This window comes from Myxocyprinus asiaticus, chromosome 48 (genome assembly GCF_019703515.2).
Source record: "Myxocyprinus asiaticus isolate MX2 ecotype Aquarium Trade chromosome 48, UBuf_Myxa_2, whole genome shotgun sequence".
Classification (NCBI taxonomy): Eukaryota; Metazoa; Chordata; class Actinopteri; order Cypriniformes; family Catostomidae; genus Myxocyprinus; species Myxocyprinus asiaticus.
Window position 1 is genome coordinate 29,038,146 of NC_059391.1, and position 21,182 is coordinate 29,059,327.

General features: G+C 38.4%; 2 protein-coding genes across 2 annotated transcripts in view; both read left to right on the top strand.

Moving 5' to 3' along the window:
* Positions 1–15,072, top strand: part of LOC127437117 (neuronal acetylcholine receptor subunit alpha-7-like) — a 41,887-nt gene extending 26,815 nt beyond the window's left edge. The window contains exons 8-10 of the mRNA XM_051691816.1: positions 4,534–4,620; positions 7,561–7,670; positions 12,204–15,072. Coding sequence (XP_051547776.1) covers positions 4,534–4,620; positions 7,561–7,670; positions 12,204–12,785 — 779 coding nt within the window. The 3' untranslated portion in view covers positions 12,786–15,072. The remainder of the gene's footprint in view (positions 1–4,533; positions 4,621–7,560; positions 7,671–12,203) is intronic.
* LOC127437102 (integrin alpha-11-like) overlaps positions 1–21,182 on the top strand; it is a 563,744-nt gene that overhangs the window by 253,038 nt on the left and 289,524 nt on the right. The gene's annotated exons all lie outside the window — the stretch shown is intronic.

Sequence of the window (21,182 nt, forward strand, 5' to 3'; positions counted from 1 at the left end):
CATTGCACGGATGAGGGAAAAACAACGGTGCAACTTCTCTCTCATTAATGTGTGCTGCACTCACTCAACCGTAAACACTTCTCTTAAAGAGACAGTGCCAATTTAGCACCTGTTATACATATCAATAGCCCTTCCACACATACAGCCTTTTCCAGAAAATTACCTGCAAATTTCAGGTTAGAGGTCATGTGTGAACAGCACATGTGGTACATTCACCAGTAAAGGCAACCAAACAATTTCCCTGTAATTTACCTGGATGCATGTGTGAACAGGGCTAATGTAAACTCAATGTAAATCACACAAGTGCATATAAAAACATTCAACAAAATGTAGTAATAAATGTTTAAATACATTCATATTTAAAAGTACAATCATACGTTAAATATTTTAACTTCAGAAAACACTGTAAATATGAAAGAATTTCACAAATGCAAATCTGTGTAAGTGTTTAGTAATTATTATTTTTAATTTTTTTTTGCATAGTAGTTTTGATATAGTAGCACTTAAATTATTATTTTTATAATATATATACACACACACACAGGTGCATCTCAATAAATTAGAATGTCGTGGAAAAGTTCGTTTATTTCAGTAATTCAACTCAAATTGTGAAACTCGTGTATTAAATAAATTCAATGCACACAGACTGAAGTAGTTTAAGTCTTTGGTTCTTTTAATTGTGATGATTTTGGCTCACATTTAACAAAAACCCACCAATTCACTATCTCAAAAAATTAGAATACATCATAAGATCAATAAAAAAAACATTTTTAGTGAATTGTTGGCCTTCTGGAAAGTATGTTCATTTACTGTATATGTACTCAATACTTGGTAGGGGCTCCTTTTGCTTTAATTACTGCCTCAATTCGGCGTGGCATGGAGGTGATCAGTTTGTGGCACTGCTGAGGTGGTATGGAAGCCCAGGTTTCTTTGACAGTGGCCTTCAGCTCATCTGCATTTTTTGGTCTCTTGTTTCTCATTTTCCTCTTGACAATACCCCACAGATTCTCTATGGGGTTCAGGTCTGGTGAGTTTACTGGCCAGTCAAGCACACCAACACCATGGTCATTTAACCAACTTTTGGTGCTTTTGGCAGTGTGGGCAGGTGCCAAATCCTGCTGGAAAATGAAATCAGCATCTTTAAAAAGCTGGTCAGCAGAAGGAAGCATGAAGTGCTCCAACAGTTCTTGGCAAACGGGTGCAGTGACTTTGGTTTTCAAAAAACACAATGGACCAACACCAGCAGATGACACTGCACCCCAAATCATCACAGACTGTGGAAACTTAACACTGGACTTCAAGCAACTTGGGCTATGAGCTTCTCCACCCTTCCTCCAGACTCTAGGACCTTGGTTTCCAAATGAAATACAAAACTTGCTCTCATCTGAAAAGAGGACTTTGGACCACTGGGCAACAGTCCAGTTCTTCTTCTCCTTAGCCCAGGTAAGACGCCTTTGATGTTGTCTGTGGTTCAGGAGTGGCTTAACAAGAGGAATACGACAACTGTAGCCAAATTCCTTGACACGTCTGTGTGTGGTGGCTCTTGATGCCTTGACCCCAGCCTCAGTCCATTCCTTGTGAAGTTCACCCAAATTCTTGAATCGATTTTGCTTGACAATCCTCATAAGGCTGCGGTTCTCTCGGTTGGTTGTGCATCTTTTTCTTCCACACTTTTTCCTTCCACTCAACTTTCTGTTAACATGCTTGGATACAGCACTCTGTGAACAGCCAGCTTCTTTGGCAATGAATGTTTGTGGCTTACCCTCCTTGTGAAGGGTGTCAATGATTGTCTTCTGGACAACTGTCAGATCAGCAGTCTTCCCCATGATTGTGTAGCCTAGTGAACCAAACTGAGAGACCATTTTGAAGGCTCAGGAAACCTTTGCAGGTGTTTTGAGTTGATTAGCTGATTGGCATGTCACCATATTCTAATTTTTTGAGATAGTGAATTGGTGGGTTTTTGTTAAATGTGAGCCAAAATCATCACAATTAAAAGAACCAAAGACTTAAACTACTTCAGTCTGTGTGCATTGAATTTATTTAATACACGAGTTTCACAATTTGAGTTGAATTACTGAAATAAATTAACTTTTCCACGACATTCTAATTTATTGAGATGCACCTGTGTGATATATATATATATTTATTAGGTTCCAACCTTTCACTTTATATGAAATTTCGAACAGTGACAACAGCTTGTATCATTATTAAAAATGCAAATTTATGACATCATATAAATTGATAGAATGTGAAATGTGATTAAAAAAGATCAAAAGTGAAATATAAAAATGTACAGTCTTGCATATTATATTGCATAAAATAATATTTATGGAAACTACTATATTGTAATTATATTATACTAATATTATTTATTTATTTATTTATTTATTTTTTCAGTTGCATTAATCTTGTTGTCAAAAGTCTGGCAAGTAAAAACTAAAATTTACTAGCCATTGACAATTGATTAAATAATTACAGTGCATCTGGAAAGTATTCACAGCGCTTCACTTTTTCCACATTTTGTTATGTTACAGCCTTATTCCAAAATGGATTAAATTCATTATTTTCCTCAAAATTCTACAAACAATACCCCATAATGACAACGTGAAAGAAGTTTGTTTGAAATCTTTGCAAATTTATTAAAAATAAAAAACGAAAAAAATCACATGTACATATGTATTCACAGCCTTTGCCGTGACACTCAAAATTGAGCTCAGGTGCATCCTGTTTCCACTGATCATCCTTGAGATGTTTCTACAACTTGATTGGAGTCCACCTGTGGTAAATTCAGTTGATTGGACATGATTTGGAAAGGCACACACCTGTCTATATAAGGTCCCACAGTTAACAGTGCATGTCAGAGCACAAACCAAGTCATGAAGTCCAAGGAATTGTCTGTAGACCTCCGAGACAGGATTGTATTGAGGCACAGATCTGGGGAAGGGTACAGAAAAATTTCTGCAGCATTGAAGGTCCCAATGAGCACAGTGGCCTCCATCATCCGTAAATGGAAGAAGTTTGGAACCACCAGGACTCTTCCTAGAGCTGGCCGCCTGGCCAAACTGAGCGATCGGGGGAGAAGGGCCTTAGTCAGGGAGGTGACCAAGAACCCGATGATCTCTCTGACAGAGCTCCAGCGTTTCTCTGTGGAGAGAGGAGAACCTTCCAGAAGAACAACCATCTCTGCAGCACTCCACCAATCAGGCCTGTATGGTAGAGTGGCCAGATGGAAGCCACTCCTCAATAAAAGGCACATGACAGCCCACCTGGAGTTTGCCAAAAGGCACCTGAAGGACTCTCAGACCATGAGAAACAAAGATTGAACTCTTTGGCCTGAATGGCAAGCATCATGTCTGGAGGAAACCAGGCACCGCTCATCACCTGGCCAATACCATCCCTACAGTGAAGCATGGTGGTGGCAGCATCATGCTGTGGGGATGTTTTTCAGCGGCAGGAACTGGGAGACTAGTCAGAATGGAGGGAAAGATGAATGCAGCAATGTACAGAGACATCCTTGATGAAAACCTGCTCCAGAGCGCTCTGGACCTCAGACTGGGGTGAAGGTTCATCTTCCAACAGGACAACGACCCTAAGCACACAGCCAAGATAACAAAGGAGTGGCTCCGGGACAACTCTGTGAATGTCCTTGAGTGGCCCAGCCAGAGTCCAGACTTGAACCCGATTGAACATCTCTGGAGAGACCTGAAAATGTCTGTGCACCGACGCTCCCCATCCAACCTGATGGAGCTTGAGAGGTCCTGCAAAGAAGAATGGGAGAAACTGCCCAAAAATAGGTGTGCCAAGCTTGTAGCATCATACTCAAAAAGACTTGAGGCTGTAATTGGTGCCAAAGGTGCTTCAACAAAGTATTGAGCAAAGGCTGTGAATACTTATGTACAGGTGATTTTTTTTTTTTTTTAAGGAAAATAATGAATTTTAATCCATTTTGGAATAAGGCTGTAACATAGCAAAATGTGGAAAAAGTGAAGCGCTGTGAATACTTTCCAGATGCACTGTAATTTATTTAATTGAAAATGTGTCCGTAGAGGGTTGTATATATTTATATACTGTGTATATACACACATACATATTTGCCAGTGGGGTAAGACAATTAAACTTGTTCTCCCTTGAGTTACATTTATTATTGTAAATATTATTACTACATTTAATAGTATAAATTCATTTATTACTATTTATTAAATATTTGGCGAATAATTTTTCTTGTTTTAATCGTAAACCTGCTGGAAAAAACATCTAAAACCAAACTAAGATGGTCTTAGTCACCCATCTTAAACCTGCAAAGCTTAGGTTTGTATTAGCTGGGGGGGTTTCCAGCCTGAATTCTCACTAAAATTAATTAGATTAAATTAGAATATTACTGCTAAACAACACTAGACTGATTACTGATAAGAAAATGATTTTTTTTGCAGTGTATTCGGTACAACAGCACTCTTGTTTGATGTTGCTTATATTTTAAAATGTTCAGAAATGTTTGTTTTCTAAATGAATTTTCATATTTTTATTTTTTTACAGGAATCACTGTATTGCTGTCACTCACCGTCTTCATGCTGCTGGTGGCGGAGATAATGCCCGCCACGTCTGATTCAGTGCCTCTGATTGGTAAGTGAGGCTGTCCATCAGAGTGACAGGGCGGGGATTAGTCAGAATGCTTTGTGCTGATTTGTCAGTTTGAAGATGAATATGATTGACACATACAGGGGCGTAGTTTCCAGGGGCCCCCCCCAATAATCAAAACAAGCAAGTACAACCCCCAGTATTTATACCATGATCAATGGAAACATGTAAATGCTTCACGTTGCACACCCACCCCCCAAACAATGACAAGACCTTGAAAGACTCTGCAAAAGTTCATTCGTCACATTCATGGTTATGTATCATTCACAAATGTGCATTAGGATTGAACGCGATCACTCACCCTGAAACGGTAGAGTCGCGCTCATCTGTTGTGCTGAAGTGTCCCCGATGCCCGAGGAGGTGTCATTTGTTTATTCCCCAGAAACCTCAGTGTCCCATCAAATAATGTCAAAGACAAGATCATTTTGATTTCAAGTGCCACTATTCTTTAACCTAGCTTTTAAAGGGACGTTTACCAAAAATAAATATTCTGTCATCACTTACTCACCCTCATGTCGTTCTAAACCCTTGTGACTTTCTTTCTCCTGTGGTGAACATTAGGATATTTTAGATATGTTAGATAAACTATTGTCAACAAAATAGTGACAAATCAGGATTTTATCATATTTATATATATATAATATTAGCATTTATAATTAATTTTTTTATACAGTATATACAGTAGATATATACACATACTGTACATACTGTATATATACATATATATTTATAACATATTTGCATTTTTAATTGAATACATTTTAATTTTTATGTTTATTTATTGCTAATTGCGAGCAAATAACGAAATCACACAAAATAACAGCAAATATTTTATTATATATATATATATTAATTGAATAAATTTTAATTTTTACGTTTATTTATTGCTAATTGCGAGCAAATAACAAAATCACATAAAATAACGGCAAATATTTTATTATATATATATATATATATTGAATACATTTTAATTTTTACGTTTATTTATTGCTAATTGCAAGCAAATAACAAAATCACACACAAAATAATGACAAATCAGGATATCGTAATATTTATAAATATATATATATATATATATATATATATATACACAGTAGATATATGCACACACGTATATTTATAATGCATTCACATTTATTGCTTATTGCAAGCAAATATTGAAATCATACACAAAATACGACAAATACAGATTTAAAACTGTATTTAGACATGCCCAAATTTTTATAACATGGTTGAAAGTATAGCAAACCTCAATAAAACAAATAAAGCAATTCATATAAAATGTTGACCTTGTGAATACACACAAAAATGAGTTTCATAAAAGTAGTCATTATATTATACAATATTATTGTATTCTGTAGGTCATAGCTTTGTCATAATAATATGTCATAATTCACTGAAAAATCCACCATTCAGCTGAAGAAAAACACTTTTAATAAAATTAATCAAGTGGCCCGTTATTGTCACGGGCTGATCCCTTTATTAAAATGTACTGAAATAGTTTCCATAGAAACCAACTAACAGAACTGAGTGATTCATAAGAATTCTGGATCTTATTAGATTCAGTTTACTGATCCATGACATTTCATAATGTCTCTCTAACTCTTCTCACAGCTCAGACACGCATCACTGATGATCTCATGAATGCTTTATCTGCACCATGCACAGAATTCAGTTTGTGTAGAACAGGGGTCGGCAACCTTTTTGACATGGAGTGCCATTTTTTAATTTCCTGGTCAATGGCTGTGCCGACAACCTCAAATATTTTGAATAGACTCCACCATGTGGGTTTATGTTTTCTCTTTTAATCGTTTAATGTCATTTTTAATGTCCATGGTTTAAGGAGGGTGTACCTGTATGCTGGGTTGGGAATCTCAAGGATTAGTAGTGGTGTTTTTCTTATTACGTTAGGTGTTGTTCTGAAAGTAAAAAGAAACAAATGAAACACTGAATGAAGGCTGTCATCCGCACAGTCTGACTGAAGCAAAGCAGACACGTTTATTCGTGCGATTAACCGAAAGTGAAGCGCTGCCGGCTCGTGATGTGCGAATGGCTTGCATGCGCTGCACGAGTCTGTTGGGTGTATTGCAGTCTTGTCACATTTTAACTTTTTGTTTAGCCTCCCATTCAGCTCATAAAAACACGCTGCCTGATCATGAGGAAGGATTACATCAGGATGTAGATTGGAATGCAGGTGCAGAATTTATATAAATAAAATAGTCTACTCCTCTCTCGCCGTGCTGGCCTGCCAGTGATTGGCACGCGTGCCATAGGTTGCCGACCCCTGCTGTAGAGAAACACTTTCATGTGATAAAGTCAAGAAGAAAGAAAGACATATGGGTTTGGAACAACATGAGGACGAATAAATGATGACAGAATTTCCATGTTTGGGACTATACTTTTACATGCTGAATGTGTGTGTGTGTGTTTGTTTGTTTGTGCGTGTGTTTGTGCGTGTTTGTTTGTGCGTGCGTGCGTGTGTGTGTGTGTGCGTGCATGTGTGTGCGTGCGTGCATGTGTGTGCGTGCATGCGTGCATGTGTGTGCGTGCGTGCATGTGTGTGCATGTGCATGTGCGCGTGCGTGCGTGTGTGCGTGCGTGTGTCTCTGTGTGTGTGTGTGCGTGTGTGCGTGTGCGTGTGTGTGCTTGCATGTGTGTGTGCGTGCATGTGTGTGCATGCATGTGCGCGTGTGTGTGTGTGCGTGTGTGCGTGCGTGTGTGTGCTTGCATGTGTGTGTGCGTGCATGTGCGCGCGTGCGTGTGTGCGTGTGCGTGTGTGCTTGCATGTGTGTGTGCGTGTGTGTGTGTGCATGCATGTGTGCGTGCGTGCGCGTGTGTGTGCGTGCATGCATGTATGTGCATGTATGTGCGCGTGCGTGTGTGCATGCTTGTGTCTGTGTGCGTGTGTGTGTGTGTGTGTTTCAGCACAGTATTTTGCGACCACCATGGTGATTGTGGGTTTGTCAGTTATCGCTACAGTTCTAGTGTTGCAGTATCATTATCACGACCCTGACGGAGGAAAGATGCCGAGATGGGTAAGAGATGTCTCCATATCTTTCACTTTCTGTTCTCCTTTTTATTTTCCACTCCTTCTCTTTGCGTTTCTACATACAGTGGTCTCAAAATGTATTTGGACCCGTGAGGCACACTTGTGTCAAAAATGTCCGAATGTCACTGTATTAGATAACAAAATATTAGAACAAATGGAAAGTTCTGTTTCGGGACTCTGCATTTAGGTTATTGACAAATAAGGTTGTCAGAGATGATAAAAAAAAAAAAAAAAGATACATCTTTTAAAAATTTAGTTTAAAACACATGTATCAAGTTCGTAGAAATTTAATCTTTGTGTACATTTTGGTTTCATAATTTAAAAAAAACTATGCATTTATTTTTATCAAGAATTTCAGCTTTAATGAGACTTCAAGAAATTAAATACAATTAAATACAATTAATTGTATTTAATTTTATTTTATTTAGTCTCTGGAGTCCAGACAGTTACACCATTTTAAAAAAAATTAAGCCCCCCCCCAAAAAATATCTAATGTCTTTGAACTCAGAAATTGAAAACATGTTAATCATAGTAGAGCTGTTTTCATATGTATGTTTTTCTTTTCTTTTTTTTTTTACCTTAGCTCTCTCTCTCTCTCTCTCTCTCTCTCTCTCTCTCTGTATTCACATTCAAATGTTGAAGGTCAAAGTGTTTTTGTAAGTATGATAGGCCCGCTTGTCTGTGACATGAATATGAATAGACTCTGACCTGAGTACTGTATTCATAGTGTGCACATGAGACTATCTACCAAACGCATTAGACAAACTCCTGGGGTTGCCATGGAACAAACACATTTTTCCAGGTTTAACATAGTGACCATTAATAATTAGTTTACATTATTGTTTGTGAAAGATATTTCAGGCCCACATTACCAAGGATTGCAATTAATATTCAAGCACCAATTAGGAGGACGAAGCGCACGCCTTTGGAAAACCCAACAGCAATATGGCAATACAGCAAATATTTCATCCCCTGCATTGATTTAGTCATAATATTGACTCAGCAGATCTTTTACTAATTAACTGGAAACGTCACTAAGTTATGCAAGAGTGTTAAGTGCTTGTTACGCTACAGTTAATTCAAACATACTAATTATCACAAAAATGTTATGACCATGTATGTTTTTCTAGTTGATAGACAGACAGACAGACAGACAGATAGATAGATAGATAGATAGATAGATAGATAGATGGCTAAATAGATAGATAGATGGAGGGACGGATGGACGAACGGATAGATAGACAGACAGACAGACAGACAGAAGGACAGATAGGTAGATAGACGGACAGACAGATAGATAGATGGACGGATGGACAGACAGAGATAGATAGAGAGAGAGAGACGGACAGACAGATAGATAGAGAGACAGACAGGTGGACGGACAGATAGATAGACGGACGGACAACAGATAGATAGATAGATAGAGAGAGACGGACAGACAGATAGATAGAGAGACAGACAGGTGGACGGACAGATAGATAGACGGACGGACAACAGATAGATAGATAGATAGAGAGACAGAGAGGTGGACGGACAGATAGATAGATAGACGGATGGACAGATAGATAGATAGACGGACAGATAGATAGATAGACGGATGGACAGACAGACAGAGAGATAGATAGATAGATGCTAGATAGATAGACGGACGGACGGACGGATGGACGAATGGATAGATAGACAGACAGACAGAAGGACAGATAGGTAGATAGACGGACAGACAGATAGATAGATAGATGGACGGACAGACAGATAGATAGAGAGACAGACAGGCAGACGGACAGATAGATAGACGGACAGACAGATAGATAGATAGATAGATGGATGGACAGATAGATAGAGAGAGAGACAGACGGACAGACAGACAGATAGCTAGATAGAGAGACAGAGAGGTGGATGGACAGATAGATAGATAGACGGACGGACAGATGGACAGATAGATAGACAGACAGATAGATAGATAGACGGACGGACAGAGAGATAGATAGATGGACGGACGGACAGACAGATAGATAGATAGAGAGACAGAGAGGTGGATGGACAGATAGATAGATAGATAGACAGACGGACAGACAGATAGATAGATAGAGAGACAGAGAGGTGGATGGACAGATAGATAGATGGACGGACAGACAGACAGATAGATAGATAGAGAGACAGAGAGGTGGACGGACAGATAGATAGATAGACGGATGGACAGACAGACGGACAGATAGACGGACGGACAGACAGATAGATAGATAGATGGATGGACAGATAGATAGAGAGAGAGAGAGAGACAGATGGACAGACAGACAGATAGCTAGATAGAGAGACAGAGAGGCAGACGGACAGATAGATAGATAGACGGACGGACAGATAGATAGATAGACAGACGGATGGACAGACGGACAGATAGATAGACAGACAGACAGATAGATAGATAGAGAGACAGAGAGGTGGACGGACAGATAGATAGATAGACGGACGGACAGATAGATAGACAGACAGACAGACAGATAGATAGAAAGATAGACGGACGGACGGACGGACAGACAGACAGACAGACAGATAGAGAGACAGATAGATAGATAGAGAGACAGAGAGGTGGACGGACAGATAGATAGACGGACGGACAGACGGACAGATAGATAGACAGACAGACAGACAGATAGATAGAAAGATAGACGGACGGACGGACGGACGGACAGACAGACAGACAGATAGAGAGACAGATAGATAGATAGAGAGACAGAGAGGTGGACGGACAGATAGATAGACGGACGGACAGACGGACAGATAGATAGACAGACAGACAGACAGATAGATAGAAAGATAGACGGACGGACGGACGGACAGACAGACAGACAGATAGAGAGACAGATAGATAGATAGAGAGACAGAGAGGTGGACGGACAGATAGATAGACGGACGGACGGACAGACAGACAGATAGATAGATAGATAGATGGATGGACAGATAGATAGAGAGAGAGACAGACGGACAGACAGAAAGATAGCTAGATAGAGAGACAGAGAGGTGGACGGACAGATAGATAGATAGACAGACAGACAGATAGATAGATAGATAGATGGACAGACAGACAGAGAGATAGACGGACGGACAGACAGATAGATAGATAGAGAGAGAGACAGACAGGTGGACGGACAGATAGATAGATAGATAGATGGACGGACAGACGGACAGATAGATAGATAGATAGATAGACAGACAGATGGACGAACAGACAGACAGATAGATAGATAGAGAGAGAGACAGACAGGTGGACGGACAGATAGATAGATAGATAGATAGATGGACGGACAGACGGACAGATAGATAGATAGATAGACAGACAGATGGACGAACAGACAGACAGATAGATAGAGAGACAGACAGGTGGACGGACAGATAGATAGATAGATAGACGGACAGATAGATAGATAGACAGACAGATGGACGGATGGATAGACGGATGGTGAGAGAGTGAGAGATAGATAGACGGACAGATGGACGAATAGATGGATGGACTGATGATTGGCTTATGTTCAGTATTATGGAAATAAACAATATATTGAATTCTGAATACAATTTTGTGTTTTCTTATCAATTATTAACTCGTCTGCCGCAATAATGTAATGCATTTGAATTATCTGAATTATTTTTTTAAATAATATACAGTATATGTTTTATTTATAATTATTTAAATATAACTATTTTTAATTATTTAATTATTATATATTGAATTATTGTTATTTGAGGGGCTTTCTCAGCAAATATTTAAATATGCGATTAATTGAGATTAATTCAATTAATTAATCGGTATACCATATAATTAATTTTATTAAATAAATGTATCAATTGACAGCACAAATAATTATATATATATACTGTATATATTGTAAGATTATTTTATACGTCATATTCTTTGTCATTATCTTTTGGTACCCAGTCAACTTGAATATTATGTTATTGTAATTAAATACTTTATTTATTATCTTTAAATAATAATAATAAAAATTATTATTATAACTTTGTTGTTATTTTTAGGTTAAGAAATTATTATAGAAATATATTAGCCTAATATTGTATGATAATACTACAACTAATATTATTATTATACAATAATAATGTATTTCTATAATAATTTTTCTTAACTGCAACTTGTCATTACTGTGTGGTGTGGTTAAATCCTCAAGCCTTTATTTTGGCAGAAAACTGAAGACTTTTAAGTTTCTGTGTACAACAGATCTTTAATGTGCTTCTCATTACAAATTCATGTGTATCCAGCACAGAACTGCTCTTAAACTACTGAAAACACCTTATCATGACCCTCAAATAGAGCTGCACAATTCATTAATCTGACGAGGTCATATCGGCATTTACATTTTATTTCGATTAATTGTGCAGCCCTAACACAACTGTATATACAATGAGGGAAATTGCAGGACATCAAAGTTTATGTTTAAAAACAGTTATCACTGAATTGTGTTTAAATCGCTTGGATTGTTCTGAATCATGGTTCTGTTTTGTTACGCAGACCCGTGTTCTCCTCCTCAACTGGTGCGCCTGGTTCCTCCGTATGCGACGGCCTGGCGAGGAACGGATCCGACTCGCGTGCAATAACAAACATCCTCGCCGTGGCAGCGTATCCAGCGTAGAGCTCTCTGTCAGCCAGGGGGCGCTGCAGCCCACCAACGGCAACATGCTGTACATCGGGTTCAGAGGTATGGAGGGCGTCCACTACACGTCCCCGCACGATTCGGGTGTGCTCTGTGGGCGACTGATGGGCTGCAGTCAGGAGGACGTGTTGTTGCCAGGGGCAACGGTGCCAACACTAGGGGGTGGGGCTGGGACTGGGGGCAGGGTTAGTGGAAGCATTGTGGGCGGAGCTATGGAACTGGAACTGGCGAAAATTTTAGAGGAAGTGAAGTACATTGCAACAAGGTTTCGCAACCAGGACGAAGACGAAAGATTGTGCAACGAATGGAAGTTCGCAGCCGCGGTAATTGATCGTTTGTGCCTCATGGCGTTTTCAATTTTCACAATCCTTTGCACCATTGGGATACTAATGTCCGCGCCGAACTTTGTGGAAGCAATCTCTAAAGATTTCTTCAACTAAAGCAAAATAACTTATGGGTAACTTTTTTCTTTTTGTAAATTGCACAACAACAACAAGCGAGCAGCTGTCATCTTGCGCCTACAATGGGAGTGCTCTATGGCATACTAAGAAGGGCCGGGTGATATACTGTAACGAATATTCGCAATATATTCACAATGATTTTGAAGGCGATATAAAATTAACCAACATTGCGAAAATCAACCCTAATGCACTATTTATTTTGCCATAAAATTTCCTAAAGATTGTGTCACTAGACTAGTTTCACTTTCACGAGTATCAGCGCGTTAAGATTGAAATGTTTAATAGCGCTGCTGATTTAAACTTCAGTAGCAAAAATGTGCGTTTAATTTTTTTACATTTTGTTCTGAAGTGTTCATGGAAGTTCCTGCAGAATTTTCATATTAAAATATTTTAATAAGATATATGCTATCGTTGTGTATGCATCTATTGCATCTTATAGTTTTCTTATTATTCTGCTTCTGCTCTTGTAGTCTATGGTAGCCCACAGAACTGAATGTAGGAAAATGGTGAAATTTGGCACACTGATAGGGATGGGCATGACTAGCCCCCCCAAAAAATTTGGGGTCTCTAACACAAACCATCTAGCGCCACCAACAGTTTAAATTTCACTTACGTTTTGGCTTATAACTTTTGAACCGTAAGTATTAGAAATTTTTTTTTTTATTTTGGTTTCTTGGGTCATGGCGAGTCTCAATAGATCTAATCATTTTTAGACTCCATCCACTATGTTTTCCGCCATTTATAATTTTTCGAGAAACCTACTTTTTCAAACTCTTATACTGTATGTCTGATTCACTTGAAATTTGCCGTATATCATCTAGGCACACTCCTGACAAAAATTCATGAAAAGCTTTTTGATAGACCAAACTGTTCTCGTGTAATGCATAAACAAATGAAATGGCAAGATACCAATAAGGATCAGAGGCTGTATCGCATGGATGTTTTGCCATACTGACATGAAACTTCAAATGTGGTATTGTGACCAACACCCCCCCAAAACACAAAAAAAACACAAAAAAAAGCCCAAAAGTGCCACCTATTGGTCAAAACTTCATTTGTATTAGACTGAAAGTCATTAAACTAATATCTTTGCTTAAAATCATCACAGGAATTCTAAATTCAATCAAAATGTTTGCCATTGGTGTGCTTGACCCCATAATTTGCAGCAAGTTTGCAATTTATTTAATGTATTGTTATTTTTTATTCTTTCATGAATCATTTTGAATCTACTTGGCTACCAAGACTGTCCAGTTGAAATGATGGTTCCTCTGACACCCTTTTTTTTTAAGCCATTTCAGAGCAAATACTTAAATATCAAGATAAATGAAATATTATCAAAAGGCTGAAAAATATTGAGATATACATTTTTAGCTATATCACCCAGCCCTAATCCTGTATGTAAATATTTATTGCAGTTGTGTTTACAATAAATACATGTTTCATATTTTTTAAACTTTAAATTGATTAGCTTGAGCTTGAGTTATTAAACTCATGAATATTGAGTTGATGGTTTAATAACAGCAATACAGATATTAATTGTCATATTTATTCTATGTTGGTTCTTTGTGTAACTTTCAGTGTTTTGTGTTTTTAATATACAGTGAAGGGCAAAAAAACACTAGTGAAAATGTTTCTATTTTGCAATATTCTAATTTAATAAAATTGATTTACCATGTTATCCAGCTTGATTTGAGAATGTTCCTAAAAACGTCTTGTGTGCTTCAGTGAAAGCAAAGAAATCTGAACGTTTGTGCAAGTTAACATGGTTAATGTCACAGATTTGCTTACATTTGGTTAGTCAAATTGTGGAGAATATCACATATTTGTTTTTCATGTTATGTCATAGCTTTCCTTTGATTTAATTTTTCAAATTCCCAAAAACGTAACTTTATTAACAGGGTTAAATGGTTAAATAATAACAGATTTTTAGTGTGGTCTCAGACTTTTGTTTCCAACATCCAGCTTTTTTTCGAACTCAGCATCATATTTGATTATGCTGACGCTTGCGGTTTAGATTTGGAACGAGTAAACATGAGATTTGCACGCTGAACACTGTAATTTTGCTCTTTGGTACTAAGTAGCACATTGTCATTCCAATTGTCATTCCATCTTCTGGAAAAGCAGTTTTCCAGTTTGCAACTCTGTATTTTCAGATTTATCCCAGTACACACTTTCTTTATGGTTTTCTATGCGGAAACGCTCTGGTTTTGTGGACCCTGGACTCAAATGTATTTTTCTATTAAAATATTCTGTTTTATGTGACTAAGTTTTTTTGTGGGAATGGTTTCAAAAACTTTTCATGATATAGTGTATTTTTATTACAGGATATGCGTGTGTGTGTGTGTGTGTGTGTGTGTGTTTGATCTAAACAGAACTCAAAAAATAAATAAATGACACAGTATGGCATATGGGTTAGTAAATACTGCCAGTTTCTTTCGGTCTGTTCCTTGACCTTAGTGTTCTTCCATCCTGGCTTTGCCAATCAGCTCAGAAGCTTTCCTGCCAGTCTCTCAGTCTTTGTGGTTCTGGCGTTTCCCTCCCCATGTGCTCCATAAAGCCACAGTTGTGCAGAACAATAACTGAAGGAGATAATAACCTTCAGCCGAATGCTGTGAATAGGAGCTTTCTCACCAGTTTAACTGGCATGATGGATTATTCTTGAGGAACTGACATCCGTAGCCGCAACATCTGGAAGTTTTCCTCAAATCGGTGTCCAGTGCCTGTGAGATTCATCCAGATTTCAGCAGGTGTGAAGCTTTCGTCCTGGGGTTGGTAAGGCCGAATGTTTACGCTGCTCTTTTTCATACAATGAAAGTATACTGGGACAGATGCTGTTGTCATAACAGTAGTCCAAATGACTGGTGCGCTGTATTTCAAGTCTTCTGAAGTCTTTGTGTGATGAACCAACACAAATTTAAGTTAATTATTCCACAGTAGCTCTCAAATCTTATTTGTACTTCCATTGTCATAATTTATGGTTCTTAAGAAAAGAGCATGACAAGAACGTATGTTTTGAATCAGGCAGCCTTTTCCCTGATAGCACACATACATCACCAGACATCTGTATGATGTGTGTGTTTACATCTAGAAGACGTCTATTTTACATTGTTTGCTCACCTGCAATACGACATTTCCTCTCAGATGTCTATAAGACGTTCAGCAGATGTCTTTGAGATGTTTATGATTTAGAATGATTGTAAATCTTTATCAGATGTTAATTAGAATGTGATGCTTTCCAAATGAAAAGATCTAAAACAGACATCTCGGAGATGCACGTGTGCTGAACATCTTTAAAAGATCAGATTTACAATCATTCTAAATCATAAACGTCTCAAAGATGTCTGCTGAATGTCTTATTGACATCTGAGAGGAAATGTTGTATTGCAGATGAGCAAACAATGTAAAATAAACGTCTTCTAGATGTAAACACACATCAAACAGACGTCTGGGTGATGTACTGTACGTGTGCTATCAGGGTAGAGATGTTGGGCTTAAAATTCTGCTCAAGAATGTCAAATTGTCCTCCATAATCTCAGTCCAAACTGTGTTATTAAGAACAACAACACTGAGACATGGTTTCTGCTTTGTATCTCTTTTATTTTCAGGATCTGGAGAAGTTTGGGAGATTCTAAAGAAACATGGTTGATGGGGGCCTGGGGAGCTCAGCGAGTGTTGACGCTGACTATCACACCTGGAGGCATGAGTTAGAATCCAGGGCGTGCTGAGTGACTCCAGCCAGGTCTCCTAAGCAACCAAATTGGCCCGGTTGCTAGGGAGGGTAGAGTCACATAGGGTAACCTCCTCGTGGTCGCTATAATGTGGTTCTCGCTCTCGGTGGGTCGTGTGGTGAGTTGTGTGTGGATGGCGCGGAGAATAGCGTGAAGCCTCCACACACGCTACGTCTCCGCAGTAACGTTCTCAACAAGCCACGTGATAAGATGCACGGATTGACGGTCTCGGACGTGGAGGCAACTGAGATTCATCCTCCACCACCCGGATTGAGGCGAGTCACTACGCCATCACGAGGACTTAGAGTGCATTGGGAATTGGGCATTCCAAATTGAGGAGAAAATCCCCCAAAAAAGAAACATGGTTGATGGTTGTTGTACACTTAGAAACTATGATGAAGATCTTATTACTCAGATGTTCAGATGTGATCTAGGAGCTTTACACAGCTTTATACCGTTCGTGCCATTGAAGAGATGGTAAATCTGTCCCACACAGCCTCATTGTCATTCCCAATCAGGGGTGGAGCTAGGGGATGGCCAGGGGTGGCTGTGGCCTAGGGTTGCCACCCGTCCCGTAAAATACAGGATCATCCCGTATTTAAAGATGAAATTATGCTTCCCGTTTCGAATCATTAAGGTATGCGATTTGTCCCGTATTTAAGATGGTCAGATGCCGTCACGGTGAAATCGTTCCAGATTGCTAATTTACAGTTTTTCTCAATCGCTTTGGCTCATTTTCTGAAACCGTCTTAACATTCTCTAAACTGCAATTGCAATTGTCACAACTGTTTTATGGGACATCACAACTCTATTGCATGTCTGCAAAATGTAGTAACTCACCCAAAACATTTAATTCATGCTTTAAAACCTAATTCTTGTGACAGTAAATTGGCCAGTGCCACCTAAATGAAAAGTGTTGATGATTATTTTTTTTTTTTTTTTTTTCATCAAGTGAGCAGTACTGGTCAAAATGTTTAGATGTTTTTTTCACCATGGCAGTCAATCCTGGAAATGTTCATTATATACAAATTTCATTTTTGTTCAACTTTTTTTGTTGACACTGACTGCTTACTGTACTATACAAGAATGTCAGTTTTGTCTAGTTGACTGCTATTGTGCATCACACTGAGCTTTATAGACACTGATTTCAACAGTAGGTAAAAGTTTACTGGAGAAAGTCAATACTGTACAATACTATAGTAAACAGAAAGAGAATATGCACATTATACAGTAAATGTATTTTTGTAGCAATGTGTTACATGTAAACAGAAAACTTACATATGTCCATTTTTACACATTTCTTACATGTTAAGTCATATATACACAAAATGACATCCATGGCAAAAAAAAAAAAAAAAAACCCTGCAACAATGAAAAAACATCCCATGTCATAGATATGTATGGAATATACATGTATGTCTGACAGATTTTGATAAATGGATGGATCATTTTGCATGTGATGGCTCACACGATGAAAGAATGTTTAGAAGTTGTGACGAGTGACAATTTCACTGAGAATCATCTCATCAGTTTTGATCAGCAAGACATGTGCATTTAGTTATTGTGCAAACTGTAGACAATCGTACATACTCTTTTGCACACATGTGCCAAAACACGTGCAGTTTTCTTAAATGAATAAGGAACTCAAATCTGGAATTCAAAAAATAATTGTTCAGAGATTTGAATGTAATGTTTTGAAAAAATAATAATTCTCATTCGAGAACTGATCCAAAGAGATTGAGAAAAACTGTAAGACTGATATAAGTTGGAAATTTTGCCTATGGTGGGTAAGGGACCGTCTGAAAAGTCCTCACATTGTGCTAACTCTATGTATATAAAGGTTCAATAAGATGTATACAATTACACAGATCAAACAATGTATGAATGCAATCACTGAGACATAAAGAAGTGCAGGTGAAGGAAAAAAACATTTAAAAAATATTATAAACCAAAAACAATGTATGCATATACAAGATAAAGAAGATAAATAATCGAAAGGATACATATATACATATATATATATATATAAGATGTTTTTTATAAGGCATGGGTCAGGAAAGTTCTCATTTTAGCATATAAAAAAGGATATACAGATTTTATTAATAATAACTCACTATTAATACTGCATTTATTGCTAAAACTGTGGACTATGTGGTAAGGGGCCTTGAGTGGAACCTTAACCATGAGTGGAAGTGACGCCCCCTATTGGAGTAACCACGCCCCCTTTTAGACTAACTCCGCCCTCATCTGGAGATTCCGCCCCCATTTGTAGGTCTCTGGCCTGCAGCTATACCTACCTGGAGCTGTTCCCGTTGACGATCTAGAAAGGTATTCATTTCAGTGCAACACTCATAACGCCAAACGGCTTTGTTGATAGCAGTACAATGTTTATTTCTAAATTAATTCATCTCCATATGCTCTTGCAAAATGTTTAATAACAAAACAAAAGTGCTGCAAGTAACAATGGCATATCAAACAGAAATGTTTACTATTACTTACTTTAACCCTTTAATGCATAGGTTACCTTGGGTCTTTATAGTGAGCCGGGACCTCATTACACCCACTGTTCCTCATCCATTTTAGGAGTAAAAAAAATTTTTACAAAATTTGCACACACACAAAACAACTGTTTAATTAAGTGAATAGGGTCATTAAAGACCTGAGCTAAGTAATAGTGTTGTTTTATTGCTTGCACTTCATAAATCATTTGTATTATTATTTCATATCTATATAAGTTTATTATCACATTATAAACATTTCCTTGTTTATGTGAGTGCTATATGCATACAAATGACTACTGTATCATGTCAACTGTCTGTGCAATGGTGGCGAATTATCAGTGTTCCATATGCGCGTGTACACATACATATTATACGTGCTATTTCTTACTCAAGGTGGCGCTGCTGTTTCAGTGATTTGCTTGATTTACATTTGATGCTGCTATTTGATGAAGAAAGTAAAACAATAGCAAGTAAACTATAGCAAGTGTAACACATGAACAGGATGATTTGGCTATTGTCATTTATCTCACAGCTGAAAATGTATATCAGAGCAAAAACCAAGCCATGAGGTCAAAGGAACTGCCTGCAGAGCTCAGAGACAGGATTGTGTCAAGGCACAGATTTGGGGAAGGCTACCAAAAAAATGTAATCTGCATTGAAGGTTCCCAAGAGCACAGTGGCCTCCATAATTCTTAAATGGAAGAAGTTTGGAACAACCAGGACTCTTCCAAGAGCTGGCCGACTGGCCAGACTGAGCAATCGGGGGAGAAGGGCCTTGGTAAGAGAGGTGACCAAGAACCCGATGGTCACTCTGGTTGAGCTCCAGAGATCGTGTGTGGAGATGGGTGAAACTTGCAGAGGGACAACCATGACTGCAACACTCCACCGATCTGGGCTTTATGGCAGAGTGTCCAGACGGAAGCCTCTCCTCAGTGCAAGACACATAAAAAAGCACCTAAAGGACTCTCAGACTGTGAGAAACAAGATTCTCTGGTCTGATGAAACAAAGATTGAACTGTTTGGCCTTAATTCCAAGAGTCATGTCTGGAGGAAACCAGGCACCGCTCATCACCTGCGCAATACCATCCCAACGGTGAAGCATGGTGGTGGTAGCATCATGCTGTGGGAGTGTTTTTCAGTGGCAGGGACTGGGGGACTGGTCAGGGTTGAAGGAAAGCTGAACACAGCAAAATACAGAGATATCCTTAATGAAAACCTGGTCCAGAGTGCTCAGGACCTCAGACTGTGCTGAAGGTTCACCTTCCAACAGGACAATGACCCTAAGCACACAGCCAAGACAACACAAGTGTGGTTTAGGGACAACTCTATGAATGTCCTTGAGTGGCCCAGCCAGAGCCCGGAATTGAACCCAATCGAACATCTCTGGAGAGACCTGAAAATGGCTGTCCACCGACGGTCCCCATCCAACCTGACAGAGCTTGAGAGGATCTGCAGAGAAGAATGGCAGAAAATCCCCAAATCCAGGTGTGCAAAACTTTCGCCTCATACCCAAAAAGACTTGAGGCTGTAATCGCTGCCAAAGGTGCTTCAACTAAGTACTGAGTTAAGGGTCTGAATACTTATGTCAATGTGATATTTCAGTTTTTTATTTTTAATAAATTGGCAAAGTTATAAAAATCAGTTTTTTACTTTGTCATTGTGGGGTATGGAGTGTAGATTGATGTGAAAAATTTTTTTTAAAGAATTTTAGCATAAGGCTACAACATAACAAAATGTGACAAAAATGAAAGGGTCTGAATACTTTCTGAATGCACTGTATATCAGAAATATTTCCGTTCTATTCTTTTCCAATTGTCTTGAAATTTTTTAACATTTTTACTCTAACTGGCCATTTATGAGCATCCATTTGTGATAAATATACGTGCCGGGTCGCTAAAGACTCGAGGACCTCTTATGCCTAATAATGTTTGGCAAAACACCTATGCATTTAAGGGTTTACTGTTGAGGCCTCTGCAATACTGATTCATTTTACATGACGTCACAACTGTCAAGTCAGAGCATTGAGAATTCCCAGTTAATAACTTGTTATTACGAGTTCTACGAAGATGTGAATGCTTTTGACAAGTCGAAAACTTGTCATAAATATACTTCTGCAATGACGTGGACACACCATAATTGATGACAGA